The sequence below is a fragment of the Oncorhynchus masou genome, chromosome 19 (assembly GCF_036934945.1).
Source record: "Oncorhynchus masou masou isolate Uvic2021 chromosome 19, UVic_Omas_1.1, whole genome shotgun sequence".
Lineage (NCBI taxonomy): Eukaryota > Metazoa > Chordata > Actinopteri > Salmoniformes > Salmonidae > Oncorhynchus > Oncorhynchus masou.
The window spans coordinates 27,993,758-28,018,530 of record NC_088230.1 but is presented as its reverse complement, the minus strand read 5'-3'; the positions used below and the strand labels follow the sequence as shown (position 1 = coordinate 28,018,530).

The following is a 24,773-nucleotide window of genomic DNA, read 5'->3' as shown; positions in this document are numbered from 1 at the left end:
ATCACCAAAATACTAATGCGTTACATGGCGTTATTTCGAATTAAGCAAATTTCCCTTTCGTAAAATCCAGACCTGGCGAGATTACAGTGTAGTCGGGACACACTGACTCAGCCCACTACTGACATTTGAAGGACTATGCAATCTATTTAAAACACACTTCCTAAACGGGTTCTGAAACACAAAGCCTATTCAGTCACACAAGACGCATGATCTGTGAACATGAGTCACCTTCAAAAGACATCTGACATCAATACATGGTTGGACTTTGTGCTTTTCTTTTTTTGAGGAAGAAATAGGAAGAAGGGATTAATTATTAGTTACAACCCATCCACTGAAAGACGCAGCCCATGTGGCTGAATAACTGAGGAACTTGTCCTATCTTGTCAAACTCCACCAAAAACAAACAGCTCTGGGATACCAAACACAAAAATGTCACACCTATGATGACAGATGAAAATAAATCCAGAATTGATTCAACACTATGATATCAACAGGGATACGGGGAGCTGGGACCACCTGTTCTACGGTTGTTCTTCAATCAATCAAGCTGTGTGTGTGTGTGTGTGTGTGTATTACGGCTCTACCTGCACCAGAAGGGGCCTCCAGCGCATGTTTTTCAGGGGGGCCGGGGTGAAGCTAAAGGTACCCGAGGGCCTCTTCTTCACCACCAGAGTAACGCCTGCTGGGTCCGCCTTCAGCTTACCCACCAGGTTGTCCAGCTGCCAGCCCACCTGGAGGCACCACAGACAGACAGATAGGACACCTCAGACCCATCCAGCATCACAACCCTCATCATCACTACTCCCATCAGCAGACCTTTCATCACATCCATCATCACCCCCATCATCACATCCATCATCATCACATACATCATCACATCCGTCATCATCACTCCCATCAGCAGACCCTTCATCACATCCATCATCACTCCCATCATCAGATCCATCATCATCATCCCATCAATCATCCTTACTCCCATCATCACATCTATCGTCATCACTCCCATCATCACTCCCATCATCACATCCATCATCATCATCCCATCCATCAACCTTACTCCCATCATCACATCTATCGTCATCACTCCCATCATCACTCCCATTATCACTCTCATCATCATCACTCACATCATCACATCCATCATCATCATCCCATCATCATATCCATCATCATCATCACATCCATCATCATCACTCCCATAATCACATCCATCATCCTCACTCCCATCATCACATCCATCATCAGATCTATCGTCATCACTCCCATCATCACATCCATCATCATCACTCCCATAATCACATCCATCATCCTCACTCCCATCATCACATCCATCATCAGATCTATCGTCATCACTTCCATCATCACATCCATCATCCTCACTCCCATCATCACATCCATCATCAGATCTATCGTCATCACTTCCATCATCACATCCATCATCCTCACTCCCATCATCACATCCATCATCAGATCTATCGTCATCACTCCCATCATCACATCCATCATCATCACTCCCATAATCACATCCATCATCATCAGTCCCATCAGCAGAACCTTCATCATCAACACTTTCTGTCTATCCCTGTGCTCCAACCATTATTGAGTAAGAGCTTGTTGTTGATTTATCGAAGATATTTGGTCTCTCTCAGACCTGGGTTAGGCTGAGAGATAATGGACAGATGAGAGAAGCTCTATGAGGTAGCTACCACTGTCTGCTTGTTGACCTGGACGACCTCGTCTCCTGCGTGGATCCTGTGTGTTCTGTCTGCTGGAGACTGGAGGGCAGAGGACAACAGAAAGACAGATGGTGAGCAAGGAGACATCACAGTACTGTACATCTGACTGGATCACTCCAGACCATCTACTATCTACACTCCAGACTACTAGACTACTCCAAACTACTCCAGACTACTACTATCGGGATAGACGGGATACTCACATGTTCTGTGGTTCCAGTGATGATGTGAAGCCCGTCGTAGGTGGATTTGATATACAACCCCTGAGATGACACAGGACAGCATAATGTAAGGAAGAAGCAATCAATCTCAGAGACTGAGAAATCAAGCAGTACATCGAGCTCGGGCTGATCATGTAAGACTCTTCTCTAATTTCAAGCATAAGTCAGCTTCTTATATGCCACCCTATTTCCTATGTAGTCACTGCTTTTTGTCCTGACACCTATGGGCCCTGGTCAAACATTGTGCATTATACAGTATACGGTCAGCGGCGGAAAAAGTACTAAATTGTCATACTTGAGTAAAAGTAAAGATACCTTAATAGAAAATGACTAGTAAAAGTCAAAGTCAACCAGTAAAATATTACTTGATTTAAAGTCTAAAAGTATTTGGTTTTAAGTATACTTAAGTATCAAAAGTAAAAGTATAAACCCTTTAAAATTCCAACACTCAGACATAATTTACAAACGAATCGTTTGTGTTTAGTGATTCCGCCAGATCTGCGGCAGTAGGGATGACCAGGGATGTTCTCTTGATAAGTGTGTGAATTGGACCATTTTCCTGTCAAAATGTAACAAGTACTTTTGGGTGTCAGGGAAAATTTATGGAGTAAAAATAATATTATTTTCTTTAGGAATGTAGTGAAGTAAAAGTATGCAAAAATATAAATAGTAAAGTAAAATACAGATACCCCAAAAATCAAATTAAGTAGTACTTTAAAGTATTTACACCACTGTATACGGTATAGGGTGCCATTTGGGATGCAGGCTAACTCTTCTCACCAGTCCATCCCTAGGTCTGATGTTCTTGATATGGACCTCCTCCAGACAGGCCATCTGACTCTTCTGGGGGTCAGAGGTCGTCCTCATCGTCTGCTCACTGATCACGTTCAGAGCCACAGACTGGAATGGAACATATAACTGAATACACTCAGCTACGTTGTCTCAGAACACCAATTTACACTGAACAAAAATATCAACGCAACATGTAAAGTGTTGGTTCCATATTTTCTAAGTTGAAATAAAATATCCCAGAAATGTTCCATATGCACAAAAAGCTTATTTCTCTAAAATATTGTACACAAATGTATTTACATCTCTGTTAGTGAGCATTTCTCCTTTACCAATATAATCCATCCACCTGACAGGTGTGGCATATATAGGTGCACCTTGTGCTAGGGACAATAAATGGCTACTCTAAAATGTTCAGTTTTTTTTAACACAACACAATGCCACAAATGTCTCAAGTTGAGGGAGCATGCAATTGGTATGCTGACTGCAGGAATGTCCACCAGGGCTGTTGGCAGAGAATTGATTATTCATTTCTGTACCATAAGCCACCTCCAACATCGTTTCAGAGAATTTGGCAGTACATCCAACTGGCCTCACAACCGCAGACCATGTGTATGGCGTTGTGGGTGAGCAGTTTGCTCAGAGTTCCCCCACGGTGGGGTTAAGGCATAGGCAGGCATAAGCTACAGACAACAAACGTAATTGCATTTTATCGATTGACAATTTGAATATACAAAAATACCCCAACGAGATCCTGAGGCCCATTGTGAGGCCCATTTTTTTAAAGGTATCTGTAACCCTAAGATGCATATCTGTATTCACAGTCATGTGAAATCCATAGATTAGGGCCTAATGAATTTGTTTCAATTAACTTTTTTCCTCATATATGTATGTAACTCAGTGAAATCTTAGAAATTGTTGCATGTTGCATTTGATATTTTTGTTCAGTATACTGAACTTTGGGGAAATTACCATTGTCATTGTAATCTCGTTAGCAAGACACTGCCTCGCAATGTATGCACAATTAGCCTGGGGACGAGGTTATGGTTGTTATAAAGAGCTATTCTGGTGTGTTGGATCTCTGGTGTGTGATCATGCATGATGGAGCTAAACTTCAGGTGAGGGGAGGGAAAGACTGTAGTCACACGTTAGTGCTAATGACTGGATTGGTTAATTAAGCAATAAGGCCCGAAAGGGGTGTGACTAAGGGCTATATCCAGGCACTCTGCATTGCATCGTGCATAAGAACAGCACTTAGCCGTGGTATATTGGCCATATACCACCCAGGGTGCCTTATTGCTGTTATAAACTGGTTACCAACGTAATTAGAGAAGTAAAAATACATATTTTGTCATTCCCGTGGTTTATGGTCTGATATACCACGGCTGTCAGCCGATCAGCACTCAGGGCTCGAATCACCTCGTTTATAATTAAGTGATAATGCCAGAGAAGCCTGTGTTTGGAGGTTGGAAGGAATGGATATGGGGGACGGAAGATGGCGGAAACTGAGATTTAGTTTGAAACTGCTAGTGAGCCGAGTGAAGCTAATAGACCAGAAAGTGAGAATGAGTGGGCTACAGTGGCAAACAAAAAGGGAAAAAGTAAAGTATGTTGGAAAATAGGAAACCACAAGAATCGATTTTTGGTCGGAGTCAGGGTTTTGGATCAATGCTACTTGGGAAATCCGTTTATTGTGTCCAGGAAAAACTGGAATGTTTTGGAAGAAAGTGTGGAGTCAGTGAGAGTCACAAGAAGTGGCCTTATTTAGATTTGTTTTGTGTGTCTGTGGAGCAGAAAAAGCGCGTGTTAAGACTCAAAAAAATATCTTAGTGGAATGTTTCCTGCATGGATTTTCATAGCAGGGCGCCAATCAAGGTTATTTCTGGGGTGGTGCAAGAAATAAAGGCCGCGAATATAACTGAAGACATCGATAGAGTGGTAGTGCACGTCGACTGACCTGTATGGTGGATGGAGGAAAGAAGTTCACTTCATCCATGCTAATGTTCTTTGATGAAGGATCTCTCCCTTCTCATACAGTGGTTGCTCCACTAAAAGTTTTGTGATTATGCTGCGGGACTTAGAGGTCATTTGTGGTTTAGTACTGTACCCTGCATCACTACTTCATTGCACCAGACCAGCACAAGGGGGAGGTCCCAAGGTGCTACTGTGTTTCTGTAGTACTGTAGTCTACCCTCGACCGGTGACATTGTAGAGCGCCTGAGTGGCGTAGCGGTCTAAGACACTGAATCGCAGTGCTACTGATGCTGGTTCAATACCCATGCTGGTCTCGATTGGGAGGCCCATGAGATGACTGTAGGTTTTTGGTTTCTCTCCCCCTAAAAACAATAAATAATTCTAAATAACACACTGGCTTTATTTACAAATTAGTAACACTGTCTCACCCCTTGTTCAAGAATGTCCCTTTTCTCGCTCATTTTACATGGTTTGAAAATGAAATCTCCAAAATATTGTTATTTTTTAAACAAAGTGATTAATATTATTATTCATTTAGAATGATATAAAAGCCCCTTGGATATTCTCACAGATATATTATTAACCCTGTTATTAGCAGGACAATATATATTGGTCATATTGGTCATGACTCCCGAGAGGTGCACAATGGGACTGCCTTGCAGTCCTAGTAATTTCAGTTTAATACACCAGAAAAGACTAAACAAATAATACACCAAAAAGTATTATTTTTATTACTATTATGTATCACATCCGACCATGATTGGGAGTCCCATAGGGTGGCGCCCAATTGGCTCAGCTTTTCTCTCCCTCTAAAAGCAAAAATACATGTTTTGGCCTTTACAAATATTATTTTGGCCTTTATTCAGATTACAATCGCTCACTTTTGTTTTTTGAAAACGAAATAACCTCCGAAATATCATTATATATTATCAAGTTGATGGCACAGTCAAATACCCCGGCACCTACCTACAGCTGAGTGACTCACTCATTCATGGCGTTGATTCACAATAAATAAGTACCAACATTCTTTCTGATAGTCTTTAATAAAGAAATGTTTTGGTTTATCCTGACCTGGACACCATGTACAGTATTATAATAGCCCTCCCGATTGGCGCAGTGGTCTAAGACACTGCATCGCAGTGCAAAATGCGTTGCCACAGATGCAGGTTTGATACCTGTGCCGGCCGCCACCGGGAGACCCATTTGTAATTATTGGAGGTCAATATTTTTCAATATACTGCAGGCCTACCGTAGGCGACATAAGTCTCACTAGTGTTGAGTAATGTGCTGTTAAAAGTAGTGTTAAAAGAGCATACTGAAGTTAGAAGCAATAGCCTACAACTATTTTAGCACCGTTTCACACTGCTCTGAGGTAAGCATGGGGACTGGTCTTGATAAATCAATGAGATTTTTATTTTCACTGAATCTCCATTTGGGTATTGGTTAGACTACAATTAAACAATTTGGGTGTAGAAATGTTATCCCCTTAGTATAACGTTTATTTAACTAGGCAAGTCAGTCAAGAACAAATTCTTATTTACAGGGACAGCCTACTCCTTCCTCCCAGTCAGGGAATTGAACCCTGGTCTTCCGCGTGCCCGCACGGCACGGGGATTCTTTAGCTAAATTGCCCAGTCTATTCCCGACCGTCATGTTGTACAGCGCCATATTTTCCGTTCCATCCTAACGGAAACACAGAGGGTTTTTAGTTTTTCTTGGAATAGAAACACCATAATATTAAGCAAATTAAGCAAAATTTCCTAAAATCGGTCCCATGTACTATGTTCTCTCAAAAAAGGTTTTAAATTCTCTAGTACAGCCACTATGGAAGGCTATCAAATGCTTCTCAAAGATGCCCTCTGGTGGTCAAACTAGCACTAACTAGCTTTAATGGTTACAATAACACTTAAATAATGTGCAATATAATTCCGCGTTACCATTCAAGCTTTGCTGCAGTATGCTGCAACTTTTAAAGGACAAACCACTGTATAAAGTCAGGATTTGTGAGATACCCTGTAAGAGCTTTTGTGCACAATCCCGTTAAGTGTCATAAATGTAAAAGATTTGGTCATGTGTCAAGTGTGTACAGAAGGAAAGAATATCGTATTGCAGATGAAGGGAAATGCTGCAACTGTGGAGGTGAACATGCGCCTGAATTCTTGGGGTGCCCTGTTAGGGTGAAGGGAAATGAGGTGACAAGGGTAAGGAGTGTCCAGAGCGTCTCCTATCTGGAGGCGGTGAGAAAACTGAAAGGAACGAGTGGTGGAGAAGAAGAAATGGTAGTAGAGCCACCACGACCTGGGAAGTGTTAAAAAGGTGGATTTTGTATTATTTATTGCAATGGTCATAAACTGTACAGCACAAGCAGAGAAGAAGTCGAAGAAAATGTGAATCATTGTGAATGCCGCTGAACGTTTTTTGGGTCTTCGTGATTTCACAGCCAAGGCGGTGAATGTAGCTCTATCTAGGGAAGTATTTTGGAGTGGACTGTAATTGAAGAAGTATGTTTTTTGTGTGTTTTATTTTGTATGATGTCTTTTCCCCCTTTCCTGGAATGTTTTTGGTTGTTTCTTATCCAATACCTGTCCAGTTGGTGGTGGTAATGCACCATTAACATTGGATGCCAACCGTCGTTAAACCCTATTGAAGAAGAAGTGTTTGGAAGTGTTAGGAGGATATATTAGCACGGGTGTTGTTAGGTCCGAGACGAAGTTGAGGGCCGGCAAACTGGGATGCGTCGTTCGTTCTATTGTCAGTCTTTTTGTTCTGTATCTATGGACGTGACCCAGTCGTTCAGTCTTTTTGTTCTGTATCTATGGACGCGACCCAGTCGTTTGTTCTAAAGGTTCCATTGTCATACAGGCTGGCAACGTTCTTATCCCTAGCTTGCTAGCTTGCCAATTACGGCTAACTTACAGTCATGTCAAACAGTGCACACAGCATAAAAATAATAGCTGCATTTGTTTAAGCTGTTTTCCGGTGACATTTATTTGGATACATTCATAACAATTAGCTAATGAGGCACAATTTCACCTGGCATAGGAAACGTGCTCTCTCGTTAGGACACTGTTGTTCAGAGGAGCTAGCCAACAACACAGCTAACACAATAACTTAAATCTGAAGCTGGAAAGACTGAAAACTAGCTCCACTTCGTTTCAACATTTTTCAATTGACATTTCTTTGTATATATCCATAAAAATGATGCCAGCTGATTCATGTTTTTGACTGGCTGAGAAACGCTGCCTGTCTCTCTCTCTCTTCTACCGACTCCCAAACCCTACACGTTCATTACTATGAGACAGTTGGAGATCGAATTTGAATATTGAAACAATGTTGCAGATAGACAACAAGGTCTATACAAGGTCTATACAAATCTCAGCTGTCAGCTCTCAGCTTGAAAACAAAATGTTTGTCTAAAAGAAATGTGAGATAATGTCCAGAAGCTTTAAATAGTGGAGATCAAGTTTATAGGCTGATGAGACAGTGGATTGTGCAGTCAGATGGAACACAGTAAATTGATTTAGTCGGTGGTTACTTGTGGAATAGATACCAGCTGGAAGGCACTTTTAGCCAATCAGCATTCAGGATTAGACCCACCCCGTTGTATAATGGCTCATAATGACTGGGGTTCTTTCAAGGGACATTTTAGCGTGTGTGTTACTTTGCCTTGTGCTTGTAGCTCTGTACACTGCCACTCATTGAATTCAATTTCGTTGTTTTCTACACCCTTCTGTTTTGGATTTGTCTTCTGACAAACAAGTTACCATAGGAACTTCAGTTGCACCACAAGGTGCCACTCATTCTAAGTCATAACATAGGGCAGATAGGTAGGGCCCCTTTACAATCCATGTTGTCATAGATTTGTCATTACTTGGTGCTTGGGGCTGTAGTTAGGGGTCTTCAAAAATAAAGGGAGGTGTTTCTAGAGCTAGTTCTACTCTTTTTGGACATTTTCCTATGTTTTGCGGTGGAAACCTGAGCGGGTCGAGCATAACAAGTCAAACCTGTTACCCATAGATAGACAGGGTAGAAATATATACATTAAAAACATTTTAAAGGTGTGAAGCTTGCATTCAATTCCCTCTTGCACACAACAAGCTTCCATTCCCCCTGTCACAAGGGGATTCTTGGCTGATTTAAGAACAAATCATCAACCTCTTGAGATAGGAAAGTATGTTTTTTATGAAGTTGTGTGCTCTCTATGACAGAATGTTGAAATTCAGTGAAATTAACATAGTTTTTTTTTACACTTCTCAAAAGGCACTGAATTGGTGGAAAGACTTTTATTAATTTACAATTTCTTAACCCTGGGAAACATGGGCCTAGGAGGCTTACAGGGATATTGGTATACACAACTCAATACATTCTGTATTTATTTATTTTTTACACAAATGCACATTCATTTAAACTGCACATTTTTCTCTCTGCCTCATGGCAAAATGGGTAGTATTGTAGGATATTAGCTTTAAAGCTGCAACAGCCTGACACACTTACATAAGCATTGTACAAATTGGCTGTAAACAGCACAGCATGGGAGGCTGAGGTTATACAGTAGTTCAGCTTCTGAAGGAAACTGCTGATCCAAACTAATATTATCACTTAGTTAATTAAGTTTTCAGCTGACTGTGTAGCCCAACGGCCCCCCAGGCAAGGCTATCTCACCCAGGATGTGGAAGCAGGGCTTCTGTAGACCATCACAGCACTGGGATTCATCCCAAATGGCACCCTATTCCCCATGTAGTGCACGATTTTTGACCATGTCCATAGGGGTCTGGTCAATAATAGTACATTATATAGGGAATAGGGTGTCATTTGGAAAACAGCTCTGCACTGTATAAACAAAGCCCTGCACCCATACGGGAACATATCAGACATCACAAGAACCATGGCAGTCTCTACAGGAAAGGGAAGTGTGTGTGTGTGTGTGTGTGTGTGTACATGCTTTGCCTGTGTGTATCTGTGTGTATATGTGTGTGTACATCTGTATGCAGTGTGTTTATTTGGAAGCTCCAGGGCTGACTTGGTGAACAGACCAGACCAGAGGTAAAAAGAGGATGCACCACTTACCACTTCCAGAATCTTCTCCTCCATGTCATAAACTGTGCAGTCCTGCAATCAGAGACAGAAGTATATTTCACAAGATGCTACAGTAAAACACATAAGCTGTGTCCCTCTGAGGCGTAGCAGGAAATAGTGAGCGAAAACACAAATTAGCAGTGAGCGAAGGACAAATATTTGTGGAAATAAAAAATTGGGAGTGAAACCAAACAGGAATGCAAAAAGCATCTCAAATATACAGGACGATGTGTCTTGTGGGCACTTAAATAACAACTCCCTGTAAACAGTGTGACAAGATGATTGCACGACAGATCTGTGGCGTCACTTAACTATAGGGAGCAGTGAGGTGGAGAGGACACTGCTCCCACTCTGTATCCTTCACTATGTCCGTGTTCTAAATAGCAACCTATTCCCTTTTTAGTCCACTACTTTTGACCAGGACCCTATTGGCTAGTGCACTATATAGGGAACATTTGGGATACAACAGACTCTGTAAACTTCACGTTTTGAGGGAGAGAGCAGAATTAGGCTGATATTTCCTCCTCCCACGTGCTGCTGGTGGAGGTCTTCAGTGGGAATATCAGTACTTTTGTGAAGCATCACAGCACAGTTGAAAAATATATGTCAAATAGAAATCCAAAATGGATGGTGTTAAGAGATAGATGGGATGGGTTGAATGGAGCTGTTGGTTGGGACTGATACCAACTACATAACAAATGTAAAACATACGGGGTCTGTAAAATGTATATAGGTTCAGAACCTTTGTGAAATAACACAGTTAAAAATATATGGCAAATATAAATCCAACTGGATGGACATCAGAAATTGAGGAAGGCCAGGACTAAAAACAAACAAAATATAACTATTGTAAAATAGATTGTGTCTGTAAAATGTATATAGTATGTATAAGCTGGAAGTAGAAGCCTAAGCGTTGTTGTTCACTAGTTTACTCCAATTGGGGGAGGGGTGGTAGGGTTTGGGGAACAATAAAGGAAGGTATATTTAAAAAAAGTGTGTATGTGTATACAGTTGAAGTCGTAAGTTTACATACACTTCGGTTGTAGTCATTAAAACTTGTTTTTCAACCACTCCACAAATGTCTTGTTAACAAACTATAGTTTTGGCAAGTCGGTTAGGGCATCTACTTTGTGCATGACACAAGTCATTTTCCCAACAATTGTTTACAGACAGATTATTTCACTTATAATTCACTGTATCACAATTCCAGTGGGTCAGAAGTTTACATACACTAAGTTGACTGTGCATTTAAACAGCTTGGAAAATTCCAGAAAATGATGTCAACAAGAAATTTGTGGAGTGGTTGAAAAACGAGTTTTAATGACTCAAACCTAAGTGTATGTAAACTTCTGACTTCAACTGTATATGTATATATATGTATGAATGTTATTATATATGTATATATATTTACCCCAAAAAATACATGGGGGATTGGAAATGATGCAGGCAATTACATTGATGAAAGCAACAATCTATCCGCAATATTAAAGCTGATCCACCTTCTAAAAAAACAAACATGTGCTTTAACCATCCAGTGGTCCTGATCTTTTTGCATCCTGTGGTGAGTGTCTGTGTGGGTGTCACGTTCGTCATAAGGATCGGACCAAGGCGCAGCGTGGTATGCGTACATTCTCTTTTTAATGAATGAACAACAACAAACAACCAAATGAAACGTGAAGCTATAACTTAACATAGACAAGATCCCACAACTAACAATGGGGAAAATGGCTACCTAAATATGATCCCCAATCAGAGACAACGATAAACAGGTGTCTCTGATTGGGAACCATATCAGGCCAACATAGACATACAAAAACCCTAGATGACAAAAACCCTAGACATACAACAACTAGAGTACCCACCCTAGTCACACCCTGACCAAACCAAAATATATAGAAAAACAGAGAATCTAAGGTCAGGGCGTGACAGTGGGGCACACCTTCAGCTTACACTCCCTATTTGAACTCCACCTCAATGTGTAATAGATCAAAAGAAGTAGCCTCTCATGCAGAGTTTTTAAGGTCTCGTGTGGCAGACATTGTGACCCTAGAAGTTCATGTAAGACGGTGTAACGGCAGATCACCTCTTTGTCTGAAGAGGAGTAAGGATTGGACCAAACTCCATAACTTTAACCTCTTGAAACTCCCCATCCCGGATCCGGGATTGTGACTAAGCCTCAGGCTCATTAGCATAACGCAACGTTAACGATTTCTGAAAATCGCAAATAAAATTAAAATAATGCGTTTGCTCTCAAGCTTAGCCTTTTCTTAACAACACTGTCATCTCAGATTTTCAAAATATGCTTTTGAACCATAGAAATTGACTAATTTGTGTAAGAGTATGCAAAGCTAGCATAGCATTTTGTGTAGCATGTAGCACGCAACATTTTCACAAAAGCCAGATAACCAAATAAATAAAATCATTTACCTTTGAAGAGCTTCGGATGTTTTCAATGAGGAGACTCCCAGCCACATACCAAATGCGCAGTGTTTCCTGAAAGCGTCTGTGTGTAGGAGAAATCGTTCCGTTTTCTACATTGCGCCTGGCTACCGAAACGAACCGAAAATGCAGTCACCTACTACGTGAAACTTTTTCCGGATTAACTACATAATATCGACCGAAACATGGCAAACGTTGTTTGGAATCAATCCTCAAGGTGTTTTTTCACATATCTCTTCATTGACATGCAGTTCTTGGAAGCTTGCTTCTCTCTCTGCCCCATGGAAAAATACTGGCAGGTGACTTTTGCGCACCAATTTCGGCGCAGGACACCGGGCGGACACGTGGTAAATGTGGTCTCTTATGGTCAATCTTCCAACGATCTGCCTACAAATACGTCACAATGCTGCAGACACCTTGGGGAAACGACAGAAAGGGCAGACTCATTCCTCTTGCGTTCACAGCCATATAAGGAGATCATGAAAGACAGAGCCTCAAAAATCCTTGTCATGTCCTGGATGCCAAGTCATCTTGGTTTTGCCTGAAGCTCACGTTCTAGGGCACGCACAGAGAAGATATTTGTATTTCTGGACACGTCAGAGTGTTTTCTTTCGAACAGTAGCAATTATATGCATAGTCGAGCATCTTTTTGTGACAAAATATCTTGTTTAAAACGGGAACGTTTTTCTTCCAAAAATGAAATAGCGCCACCATAAGTGTAAGAGGTTAATCAAAGAAAGCACTGAAAACTGAATACAAAAATAACAAAAGAAACGTGAAGAAACTAAACCGAAACAGTCCCGTGTGGCAACAAACACTGACACGGAAACAAACACACACTAACCAACAGTGAAGCCCAGGCTACCTAAGTATGATTCTCAATCAGAGACAACTGACGACACCTGCCTCTGATTGAGAACCATACTAGGCCGAAACAGAAATCAAACATAGGAAAACAGACAAAGACTGCCCACCCCAACTCACGCCCTGACCATACTAAGTAAAGACAAAACAAAGGAAATAAAGGTCAGAACGTGACAGACGGGCTACCTTTGAAACCACAGAGAATTTTCTCAGAGATGTTTTGCTTTTTACATGCCTTAAAAAACAGTCATTTTTGGTTCCCAGAACGTTCATGAGAGGGGCTCTATTTTAATTTGTGTGTTGACTACGAGCATGAAAGAAATATTCATGCGTCATGCTAATTTAACAAACACACACAAGTAGTTTCCTCGTAGGCAAAGACATCCCAAAGTCCTATGAAACCTCATGAGAGTGAATGGTGATGATTAGAGAACAAACCTTCTGAACGGTGGAGGTGAGTTCCAGACACAGCTGAATGATCCTGTTCTTAGTGCAGGTGAAGTCACTGATCCCCGCCAGAGAAGTCCTGTTATATAGAGACCAGAGGAAGGACAGGAGTCATTCCATATACAACAACCCCAATAACACAACAATAACCTATCTATCGCTGTGTGTACAATCATAACAGCAGGTGCAATTATGGAGCTGAATGTGATGACAGTTCTGTAGAATATAGCAATTATGAGTGTTGTTGTGTGGCAGATGCATGAAGACTGCATCTAAATAAAAACATCCCAGGTATGTGAGAAATGTAATAGTAATTATTGTTGTTGACTTGATGAGAAGGGCTTTGACTCGTCATGTTACAGGTTACAGTACACACCCTAAAATGTTTTGAGGGGTTACTAACAGCATCTGCTGTTGTCTGTCAATACAGATGTTTCATTTTGCAGCGGAGGCCTTCTGGAATGCGTCTCAAGCCGAAACAAGCACAGAAATACAACCGGCTGCATTACTTCACTTGGAAAGACTTCACTGTGGCTGGTTTGACTACCAGACACGAAAACATTTCCTCAAGTCAGGACTTTAACAGGATAACATGTATGTTAACATGGGCATCACTTAAGACCCTAATAGAATGCATTCCTTCCAGGTGAAATGTTAAGTGTGTGTGTGTGTGTGTGTGTGTGTGTGTGTGTGTGTGTGTGTGTCATGTGTGTAAGTGTGTTTTGTATAGCCTACCTGTCCAACCAGGCCAGTAGACTCTTGGCTGCTCCAATGAGCTCCACGACAGCAGTGAGGAAGTCATTGGGGGGTTTGTGGGACTTCTTGCCCTCGTACAACGGGTTCTTTCTGCGCTCCGACGCTGAGTTGTGGAGGTTGTTGGACGCCGCTCTCATACGACCTACCAGAGTCTTCAGGTTGTCTGTCTCCACCCCATAGTTCTAGAGGACAAAATAAGGTTTTACTTGCACTGACTGTAATTTGTGGCTGTTTTAAACACCCTCGTTGAATGCACGGACTTGTAAGTTCACTAAAATACCCAAAATATAAATTATAAATTGGGTGGTTCGAGTCCTGAATGCTGATTGGCTGACAGCCGTGGTATATCAAATCGTATACCACGGGTATGACAAAACATTTATTTTTACTGCTCTAATTACGTTGGAAACCAGTTTCTAATAGCAATAAGACACCTCATGGTTTGTGGTATATGGCCAATATACCATGGCTACTGGCTGTATCCAGGCACTCTACAGTGCCTTGCGAAAGTATTCGGCCCCCTTGAACTTTGCGACCTTTTGCCACATTTCAGGCTTCAAACATAAAGATATAAAACTGTATTTTTTTGTGAAGAATCAACAACAAGTGGGACACAATCATGAAGTGGAACGACAGGGCCCTGATAGACCATTACAGGTGTAGCCTGAGAAAGGACGTCCGCAGAGAGCTGGCTTGTCGGGACACTACGCTCAGCCTGGATGAACTGATAGACTTGTCGATCTGGTTAGACCATCTGCTAGCTGCTCGCGGGCGTTCTGAAAGGGTCCTGTTAGTTCCACCTCCTGACCCTCCTGCTCCTATCCCGATGGAGCTAGGAGGGGCCGCATCGAGGGAGACCGGAGGAGGAGGCTCCTCTTGTACCAGTTGTGGCCGGAGAGGGCACACTTCAGGTCGGTGCTGGAGGAGTTCCTCTGGGAGTCGAGAGGGCAGGCAGAACACTCCTCGGTTACCCCAGGTGTGTCAGCACCACACTCTCCCAGAGTTTCCTGTTGGTCACATGTTTTTTATTAATTTGTTTCCTTACATTTTTTCCCTCTCTTCAGCATAAGGCGCTAGTCGATTCAGGCGCAGCTGGGAACTTTATAGATCGCGGACTCGGTCAGAGGTTGAGGATTCCGTTAGTAAAAGTAGACCCCCCTTTTCCTGTGCACTCTTTAGATAGTCGACCATTAGGGTCAGGGCTGGTCAGGGAGGCCATGATTCCTCTGGAGATGATTATTAAAAGGGGGAATCATAAGGAGCGGATTAGTCTGTTCCTTATCGATTCACCTGCGTTTCCGGTGGTGTTGGGGATTCCCTGGCTGGCTATTCACAATCCCACGACAGGGAACTCTCCAGGGGTGGTCTGATGAGTGTTCAGGCAGGTGTGTAGGAGTTTCCATCGGTGCGACAACGGTGGAGAGTCCAGACCAGGTTTCCACCGTGCGTATTCCCGCTGAGTATGCCGATTTGGCTATCTCTTTCAGTAAAAAGAAAGCGACCCAATTACCACCCAATAGGCAGGGGGATTGCGTGATAAACCTCCAGGTAAACGCTGCACTCCCCAGGAGTCATGTGCATCCTTTATCCCAGGAGGAGACGTTGGCTATGGAGACATATGTCATGGAAGCTCTGGGACAGGGATACATTCGGCCCTCCATGACACCCGTCTCCTCGAGTTTCTTATTTGTGAAGAAAAAGGATGGTGGTTTGCGTCCGTGTATTGATTATCGAGGTCTCAATTCCATCACGGTGGGTTTTAGTTACCCACTACCTCTCATCGCTACGGCAGTGGAATCATTTCACGGAGCGCAGTTCTTCACGAAACTGGATCTCAGGAGTGCGTATAATCTGGTGCGTATTCGGGAGGGAGATGAGTGGAAAACCGCGTTTAGTACCACATCTGGCCATTATGAGTACCTCGTCATGCCGTACGGGTTAAAGAATGCTCCAGCTATCTTTCAATGCTTCGTTGACGAGATTCTCAGAGACCTGCACGGACAGGGTGTGGTGGTGTATATTGATGATATTTTGATCTATTCCACTACATGCACCGCGCATTTGTCTCTGGTGCGCAAGGTTCTTGGCTGACTGTTGGAGCATGACCTGTACGTGAAGGCGGAGAAACGTGAGTTTTCCAAACGATCCGTTTCCTTCCTGGGTTATCGCATTTCCACCTCGGTGGTGGTAATGGAGGGTGACCGCGTCAAGGCCGTGCGTAATTGTCCGACTCCGACCACGGTAAAGGAAGTGCAGCGGTTCTTAGGGTTTGCCAATTACTACCGGAGGTTTATCCGGGGTTTTGGTCAGGTAGCAGCTCCTATTACCTCACTGCTGAAGGGGGGGCCGGTGCGTCTGCAGTGGTCAGCAGAGGCGGACGGAGCTTTTCCGTAGGTTGAAGGCGCTGTTCACTGAGGCGCCGTTGTTGGCGCATCCGGACCCTTCTTTGGCGTTCATAGTAGAGGTGGACGCATCCGAGGCTGGGGTTGGAGCAGTGCTCTCACAGCGCTCGGGTACGCCACCGAAGCTCCGCCCCTGTGCTTTTTTTTCGAAGAAGCTAGGGCCAGCGGAGTGGAATTATGATGTGGGGAACAGGGAGTTGTTGGCTATGGTTAAGGCTCTGAAGGTATGGAGACACTGGCTTGAGGGGGCTAAGCACCCTTTCCTCATCTGGACTGACCACCGTAACCTGGAGTACATCCGATCAGCTAGGAGACTGAATCCTCGCAGGCAAGGTGGGCCATGTATTTCACCAGATTTCGTTTTACTATCTCGTATCGACCAGGTTCCCTCAACACTAAGGCTGACGCGCTGTCCCGCCTCTATGACACTGAGGACCGGTCCATCGATCCTACTCCCATCATTCCGGCGGCTAAGCTGGTAGTACCAGTAGTATGGGAGGTGGACGCGGACATCGTTTTGGGTAAATACTTTTTGATCTTTTGATTACGGACATTAAAGCGTGTATTTTCCCGCATCCTTTGCTCTCTGCGCCTGACTCCACACACACTCACTCATTGAGCGTTACAATTGGGTTCAGCAAACATTGCCTACGTCCCAAATGGAACCCTATTCCATCTATAGTGCACTACCTTTGGCAAGTCTCATGGGCCCTCATTGGCTCTGGCCAAAAGTAGTACACTACAGAGTGAAAAGGGTGCCATTTCAGACACAGCCATTACCTTTCTGTTGTAATGTAGAGTGACAGAGGATTAAGGACTCCAGGGTCTTTCTCATGACCAAGTCCCTCTGACCAAGTTCATGACCAAGTTCTCAAGTCCCCCTACACTCAGGACCAGTCACAATGGCAACCTGCATGGCCCATCCTGCATGGCCCATTCCCCTCCATGTCTACCTGAATTACATCAAATTCTAAGTGTGTGTGTGTGTGTGTGTGTGTGTGTTTGTCTTTGTTTGTGCTGAGTGTAAACGTAAGTGTGTGAACAAGGGAGGGAGGAAGATGGCAAGGGAGAACAATCAACCCTTTCATATCTACACAGCTCTAGGGGTTTAATAGCAGGCTAACATCTGTGCTCTGTAACACCTGTGGATCCCTGGCCCTGTAATACCTGTGGATCACTGGCCCTGTAATACCTGTGTATCCATGGCTCTGTAACACCTGTGGATCCCTGGCTCTGTAATACCTGTGGATCCCTGGCCCTGTATTACCTGTGGATTCCTGGCTCTGTAATACCTGTGGATCCCTGGCCATGTATTACATGTGGATCCCTGGCCCTGTAATACATGTGGATCACTGGCTCTGTAACACCTGTGGATCCCTGGCTCTGTAATACCTGTGGATCACTGGCTCTGTAATACCTGTGGATCACTGGCTCTGTAACACCTGTGGATCCCTGGCTCTGTAACACCTGTGGATCACTGGCCCTCTAACACCTGTGGATCATTGGTCCTGTAACACCTGTGGATCCCTGGCCCTGTAATACCTGTGGATCCCTGGCCCAGTAACACCTGTGGATCACTGGTCCTGTAACACCTGTGGATCACTAGCCCTGTAACACCTGTGGATCACTAGCCCTGTAACACCTGTGGATCCCTGATCCTGTAACACCTGTGGATCACTAGCCCTGTAACACAGCTATGGTAGACAGAAGCAAAAAGGCCTTAATTAAGTGCAAAGGATAGTGAGATGGGAAAGTCCAACAAGGTCTGATTGAGATCAAATAAAATATCTTTAATTATTACCTTGATCACTATGAACACACATACACACGCACACAGACACACACGACAGCTGTTTAGCGCAATCGTTCCTATCCTGAAGCATAGAAGCAATGGGAACTTCTGAAGCCAATGGAATGCCTATTCCTGTTCAGATGCTGAAAAGGGGAAAGGGAAAGTGAAGAAAGAGAGGAAGAGAGCATGTGACAGAGGGAGGAAAGGGGGAAGTGTTGACTCTGAGATCTACAGCAGTTATGATGTATGGGGCACAGTCGGAGAGAGGAGAGGCAGGGGAAGAACCAATCACCAGACGGAAACCACAGGAACAATGGTGTAACGGCTTTTCCCGAGCGGGATGTGTGTATTACAGGTGGGGGGTGGGGTCACATCTGTTTCCTGAGCACCAGGACATATCCCCAAGAACATAAAGCTCTGCCCAGATTGCATCCCAAATGGCACCCAATTCCCTATACAGTGCACTACGTTTGACCAGGGCCTATAGGGAGTAGTGCACTATGTAGGGTATAGGATGCCATTTGGGATGCATACTACTAGTCACCTACAGCCAACAGCCAACACTCAACCCTCACTTTATATTGGCCAGATAATGTATATTCCCTCTCACGTTGGACATGGTCAAGATCCCAGTTCATTTCCTACAACCACTAAAGCTCTCTTAAAAGATATGGTCCGGGATACTACCACTGAAGCGCTCTTAAAAGATAAGGTCCAGGATACAACCACTAAATCTCTCTTAAAAGATAAGGACCGGGATACTACCACTAAAGCTCTCTTAAAAGATAAGGTCCGGGATACAACCACTAAAGCTCTCTTAAAAGATAAGGTCCGGGATACAACCACTAAAGCTCTCTTAAAAGATATGGTCCGGGATACTACCACTGAAGCGCTCTTAAAAGATAAGGTCCCGGGATACAACCACTAAATCTCTCTTAAAAGATAAGGACCGGGATACTACCACTAAAGCTCTCTTAAAAGATTAGGTCCGGGATACAACCACTGAAGCTCTCTTAAAAGATAAGGACCGCGATACTACCACTAAAGCTCTCTTAAAAGATAAGGTCCGGGATACAACCACTAAATCTCTCTTAAAAGATAAGGTCCGAAATACAACCACTAAAGCTCTCTTAAAAGATAAGGTCCGGGATACAACCACTAAAGCTCTCTTAAAAGATAACAGGGTCCGGTGTACTACCACCACCTGTTCTGGCACCCAATCTGTTGCCCCGTGCCAATCTGTTGCCCTGTGCCAGTTTGTTAACCCATGCCAGTTTGTTGCCCCGTGCCAATCTGTTGCCCCGTGCCAGTCTGTTAACCCATGCCAATCTATTGCCCCATGCCAATCTGTTGCCCCATGCCAATCTGTTGCCCCGTGCCAATCTGTTGCCCCGTGCCAATCTGTTGGCCCGTGCCAATCTGTTAACCCATGCCAGTTTGTTGCCCTGTGCCAATCTGTTGCCCCGTGCCAATCTGTTGCCCCGTGCCAGCTTGTTGCCCCGTGCCAATCTGTAGCCCAGTGCCAGTCTGTTAACCCATGCCAGTTTGTTGCCCCGTGCCAATCTGTTGCCCCGTGCCAATCTGTTGCCCTGTGCCAGTCTGTTGCCCTGTGCCAATCTGTAGCCCCGTGCCAATCTGTTAACCCATGCCAGTTTTTTGCCCTGTGCCAATCTGTTGCCATGTGCCAATCTGTTGCCCTGTGCCAATCTGTTGCCCCATGCCAATCTGTTGTCCTGTGCCAATCTGTTACCCCGTGCCAATCTGTTGCCCTGTGCCAATCTGTTGTCCTGTGCCAGTCTGTTGCCCTGTGCCAATCTGTTGCCCCGTGCCAATCTGTTGCCCTGTGCCAGTCTGTTGCCCTGTGCCAATCTGTAGCCCCGTGCCAATCTGTTAACCCATGCCAGTTTTTTGCCCTGTGCCAATCTGTTGCCCCGTGCCAATCTGTTGCCCTGTGCCAGTCTGTTGCCCTGTGCCAATCTGTAGCCCCGTGCCAATCTGTTAACCCATGCCAGTTTTTTGCCCTGTGCCAATCTGTTGCCATGTGCCAATCTGTTGCCCTGTGCCAATCTGTTGCCCCATGCCAATCTGTTGTCCTGTGCCAATCTGTTACCCCGTGCCAATCTGTTGCCCCGTGCCAATCTGTTAAACCATGTCAGTTTTTTGCCCTGTGCCAATCTGTTGCCCTGTGCCAGTCTGTTGCCCCGTGCCAATCTGTTGCCCGGTGCCAATCTGTTGCCCCGTGCCAATCTGTTAAACCATGCCAGTTTTTTGCCCTGTGCCAATCTGTTGCCCTGTGCCAGTTTGTTGCCCCGTGCCAGTTTGTTGCCCCGTGCCAGTCTGTTGCCCCATGCCAATCTGTTGCCTGTGCCAATCTGTTTCCCTGTGCCCTATTAATGTGTGCCACTGTTAGTAATCACTCACACTAGGAGGTAACAGGGCTCAATTCTCTGGCCTGTGGACCCTATTCAAAAATTCTTCACAATGGAATAGAACACTGAGTATACTGTAAATTCTCTTTTCAATGTATCACACACTACACACTGAAGCTAGTCCAGAGAACATAGCACTGGAATACAATACATGGTGTTCTACACCACGAGCCTGGGTTTGGTGTGTCCCAGCATAAATGCACCTCTTCCCCCCATTCATTGAGGAGACTCTCTCCATGCAGACACCCTGATAGATTTTGGTTGTGGCATTTTTGTGGCTGTTTTGTTTGTTTGTGTTGGCACCTTTCAACACCCCTCAACACATTTATGCACTCAAACACTCACTTACACTACTGATTACTGACTACACACACCATTGTTAATTGTATTTAGTTTACTTAAATTAATAAATATATTTTGTTATTCCTTATCTCCACGTTGTCTCCCTTTTTGTTACGAACTTCGAGCCGATTCGTGACATTGTGCTGTATAGCTAATTCCTATGGTCATTCTTGACAATGACAATGATGGGAGTTGGCAAGATGGCATAAACACAAACATTATTCTTACATCAGCAAAATGTTTAGCATTTGATTCATGACAGAAGGGCACTCCTGTTAGACCATGTGATATCCATAGAGAAAGAAGATTCTCTTCCCCACAGAACCCAACGAGGTCCACAGTGGGACTACCTGCTATCCAGACATAAGTCATGTCAGGTCTGTGTATGTAATGGAGTACAGAGGCTTCCTGGTGTGAGGCCATGTCATAGGCAGGGCATGGAGAGAGAGAGAGAGAGAGAGAGAGAGGGAGAGGGAGAGGGAGAGGGAGAGAGGGAGAGGGAGAGAGAGGGAGAGAGAGGGAGAGGGAGAGAGAGAGAGAGAGAGAGAGAGAGGGAGGGAGAGGGAGAGGGAGAGAGAGAGAGAGAGAGAGAGAGGGAGAGGGAGAGGGAGAGAGAGAGAGAGAGAGAGTATATAAAGTGCATTCAGAAAGTATTCAAACCCCTTCCCTTTTCCACATTTTCTTATGTTACCCTAAAATGTATTAAATAAAACAAATTCCTCATCAATCTGCACATAATACACCATAATGACAAACAAGTTTAAGAACAGTAATTCATAAAAGCAGATACCTTATTTACATACATATTCAGACCCTTTACTATGAAACGCCAAATTGAGCTCAGGTGCATCCTGTTTCCATTGATCATCCTTGAGACGTTTCTACAACTTGATTGGAGACCACCTGTAGTAAATTCAATTGATTGGACATGATTTGGAAAGGCACACACCTGTTAACATTAGGTCCCACAGTTGATGGTGCTTGTCAGAGCAAAAACCAAGCCATGAGGTTGAAGGAATTGTCTGTAGAGCTCCGAGACAGGATTGTGTCGATGCACAGATTTGGGGAAGGGTATCAAAACATGTCTGCAGCATTGACGGTCCCCAAGAACACACTGGTCTCCATCATTCTTAAATGAAAGAAGTTTGGAAACATAAACTCTTCCTAGAACTGGTCGCCCATCCAAACTGAGCAATCGGGGGAGAAGGGCCTTGGTCAGGGATGTGACACACTCATCTCTAATGCTGACCCTAACACGTTCATGGGCCGCTTCGGCACACTCATCCCTAACCCTAACCCATTAATGGGTCGCTTGGACACGCTTAAGCTGAGGGAGAGAGAGATGGAGAAAGAGAGAGAGTTAGAGAGAGTGTGTGAAAGAGAGAGAGAGGCAGCTGACCGGACATTCTTCCCTAATCCCGGTGTCCTGACCAATGGCAGCCTCTCCCATCCATGGGCCGTTTGGACACGCTCAAGTTGGGCTCGCTCTGGGCTAAATAACAATCTCTCCCCCGAAGGCACAACAAGCTCTTGACGTTTACTATTTTTTACTGTTTATTCAAGTGGACCCTCCAAAAATAAGGTGGTAGTTCAAGATACCCCCTAAGATAAAAATGTTAAAGCCACTTGATACCAAGGCACTGGCATAATGCACTGACTGTTAACAGCTTAACTAAAGTTATCAGAAGGAAAGTTAGTACCAGAAGCACCACCCAGCCTTGGTAGGCCTACTACATATCTAGCCCCAGCACACTATCACTTCACCAGGATGAATGTTATCATACTGGAATGTGGGCCTTTGGTCTAATTCCCACTTCCCAGGGTGACCTAAAATGACATTGCCATTTGGGACATGGGAATGGGAAGTTGACATGCGATCAAACCATGATCAAACTATAGTTATACGATATTTGAATGGATGATTGGACATGACGTTGGTTGATAGTCTGACATCTGTAGATCATATATACACCTAAGGGGCTATTCAAATAAAGTGTGACCAAACCTTATGCTCTGATAGGATATGAAGGAAGGTGTGTGGTGATTACTAGACTACTAACCAGAGCACAGAGCAGGTCGACTGCCTCCAGCACCAGTTCCTGGTGTCCAATCCTGGTCACACCCAGTTCTAGCAGGTCCTGGTGGGAGATCTTCAACAGCTGCTCCCCGTCAATCTTCTCACGCTCAAAGTACGGGACATACTGCTGTAGGCTGTCGTCCAGGCCTGGGAAAGATAGATAGTGAGAGATAGAAAGAGAGAGGGGGAGGAGAGAGAGAGAGAGAGTGAGAGAGAGAGAGAGAGAGAGAGAGAGAGAGAGAGAGAGAGAGAGAGAGAAAGAGAAAGAGGTAGAGGGAGAGAGAGAGAGAGAGAGAGAGAGAGAAAGAGGTAGAGGAAGAGAGAGTTAGAGAGGGGTAGAGGGAGAGAGAGTTAGAGAGGGATCAAGAGAGAGGTAGAGAGAGAGAGAGCGCACGAGAGAGAGGTAGAGGGGGAGAGAGAGAGAGACAGATGTAAGACAAAGAGCTTCTTTCAGAGTCCAAGACCTGTTATGATACCACACAAGTGTTGAAGAAAACACTGGTAGTGAGTCAATACAAGCTGTTTACCAGTCCATCACTCAGGCATTTCTCAGGATCGCACTGTCCAGCAATAACCAGAACCAAACTGATCTCTGACCACAAGAGACCACACATCTAGCCACCCAGAATCAAACTGATCTGACCACAAGAGACCACACATCGAGCCACCCAGAATCAAACTGATCTGACCACAAGAGACCACACATCGAGCCACCCAGAATCAAACTGATCTGACCACAAGAGACCACACATCTAGCCACCCAGAATCCAACTGATCTATGACCACCAGTGACCACACATCTAGCCACCCAGAATCCAACTGATCTATGACCACCAGTGACCACACATCTAACCACCCAGAATCCAACTGATCTATGACCACCAGTGACCACACATCTAGCCACCCAGAATCAAACTGATCTGACCACAAGAGACCACACATCTAGCCACCCAGAATCCAACTGATCTATGACCACCAGTGACCACACATCTAGCCACCCAGAATCCAACTGATCTATGACCACCAGTGACCACACATCTAACCACCCAGAATCCAACTGATCTATGACCACCAGTGACCACACATCTAGCCACCCAGAATCAAACTGATCTGACCACAAGAGACCAGACATCTAGCCACCCAGAATCCAACTGATCTATGACCACCAGTGACCACATCTAGCCACCCAGAATCCAACTGATCTATGACCACCAGTGACCACACATCTAGCCACCCAGAATCCAACTGATCTATGACCACCAGTGACCACACATCTAGCCACCCAGAATCCAACTGATCTATGACCACCAGTGACCACACATCTAGCCACCCAGAATCCAACTGATCTATGACCAGCAGTGACCACACATCTAATCACCTAAGATCCCAGACAACCATTGCTCCGTTTGGCCTGGAATGCGCGCTATGC

At 44.3% G+C, this 24,773-nt stretch overlaps 1 protein-coding gene across 1 annotated transcript in view; it reads right to left on the bottom strand.

Annotated features, from left to right (window-relative positions):
* Positions 1 to 24,773, bottom strand: part of LOC135505643 (connector enhancer of kinase suppressor of ras 3-like) — a 54,260-nt gene that overhangs the window by 14,274 nt on the left and 15,213 nt on the right. Inside the window, exons 2-9 of the mRNA XM_064924692.1 lie at positions 23,328 to 23,491; positions 14,282 to 14,484; positions 13,538 to 13,625; positions 9,788 to 9,829; positions 2,738 to 2,857; positions 1,940 to 1,999; positions 1,707 to 1,775; positions 585 to 731 (exon numbers count right to left, since the gene is read on the bottom strand). Coding sequence (XP_064780764.1) covers positions 585 to 731; positions 1,707 to 1,775; positions 1,940 to 1,999; positions 2,738 to 2,857; positions 9,788 to 9,829; positions 13,538 to 13,625; positions 14,282 to 14,484; positions 23,328 to 23,491 — 893 coding nt within the window. The remainder of the gene's footprint in view (positions 1 to 584; positions 732 to 1,706; positions 1,776 to 1,939; positions 2,000 to 2,737; positions 2,858 to 9,787; positions 9,830 to 13,537; positions 13,626 to 14,281; positions 14,485 to 23,327; positions 23,492 to 24,773) is intronic.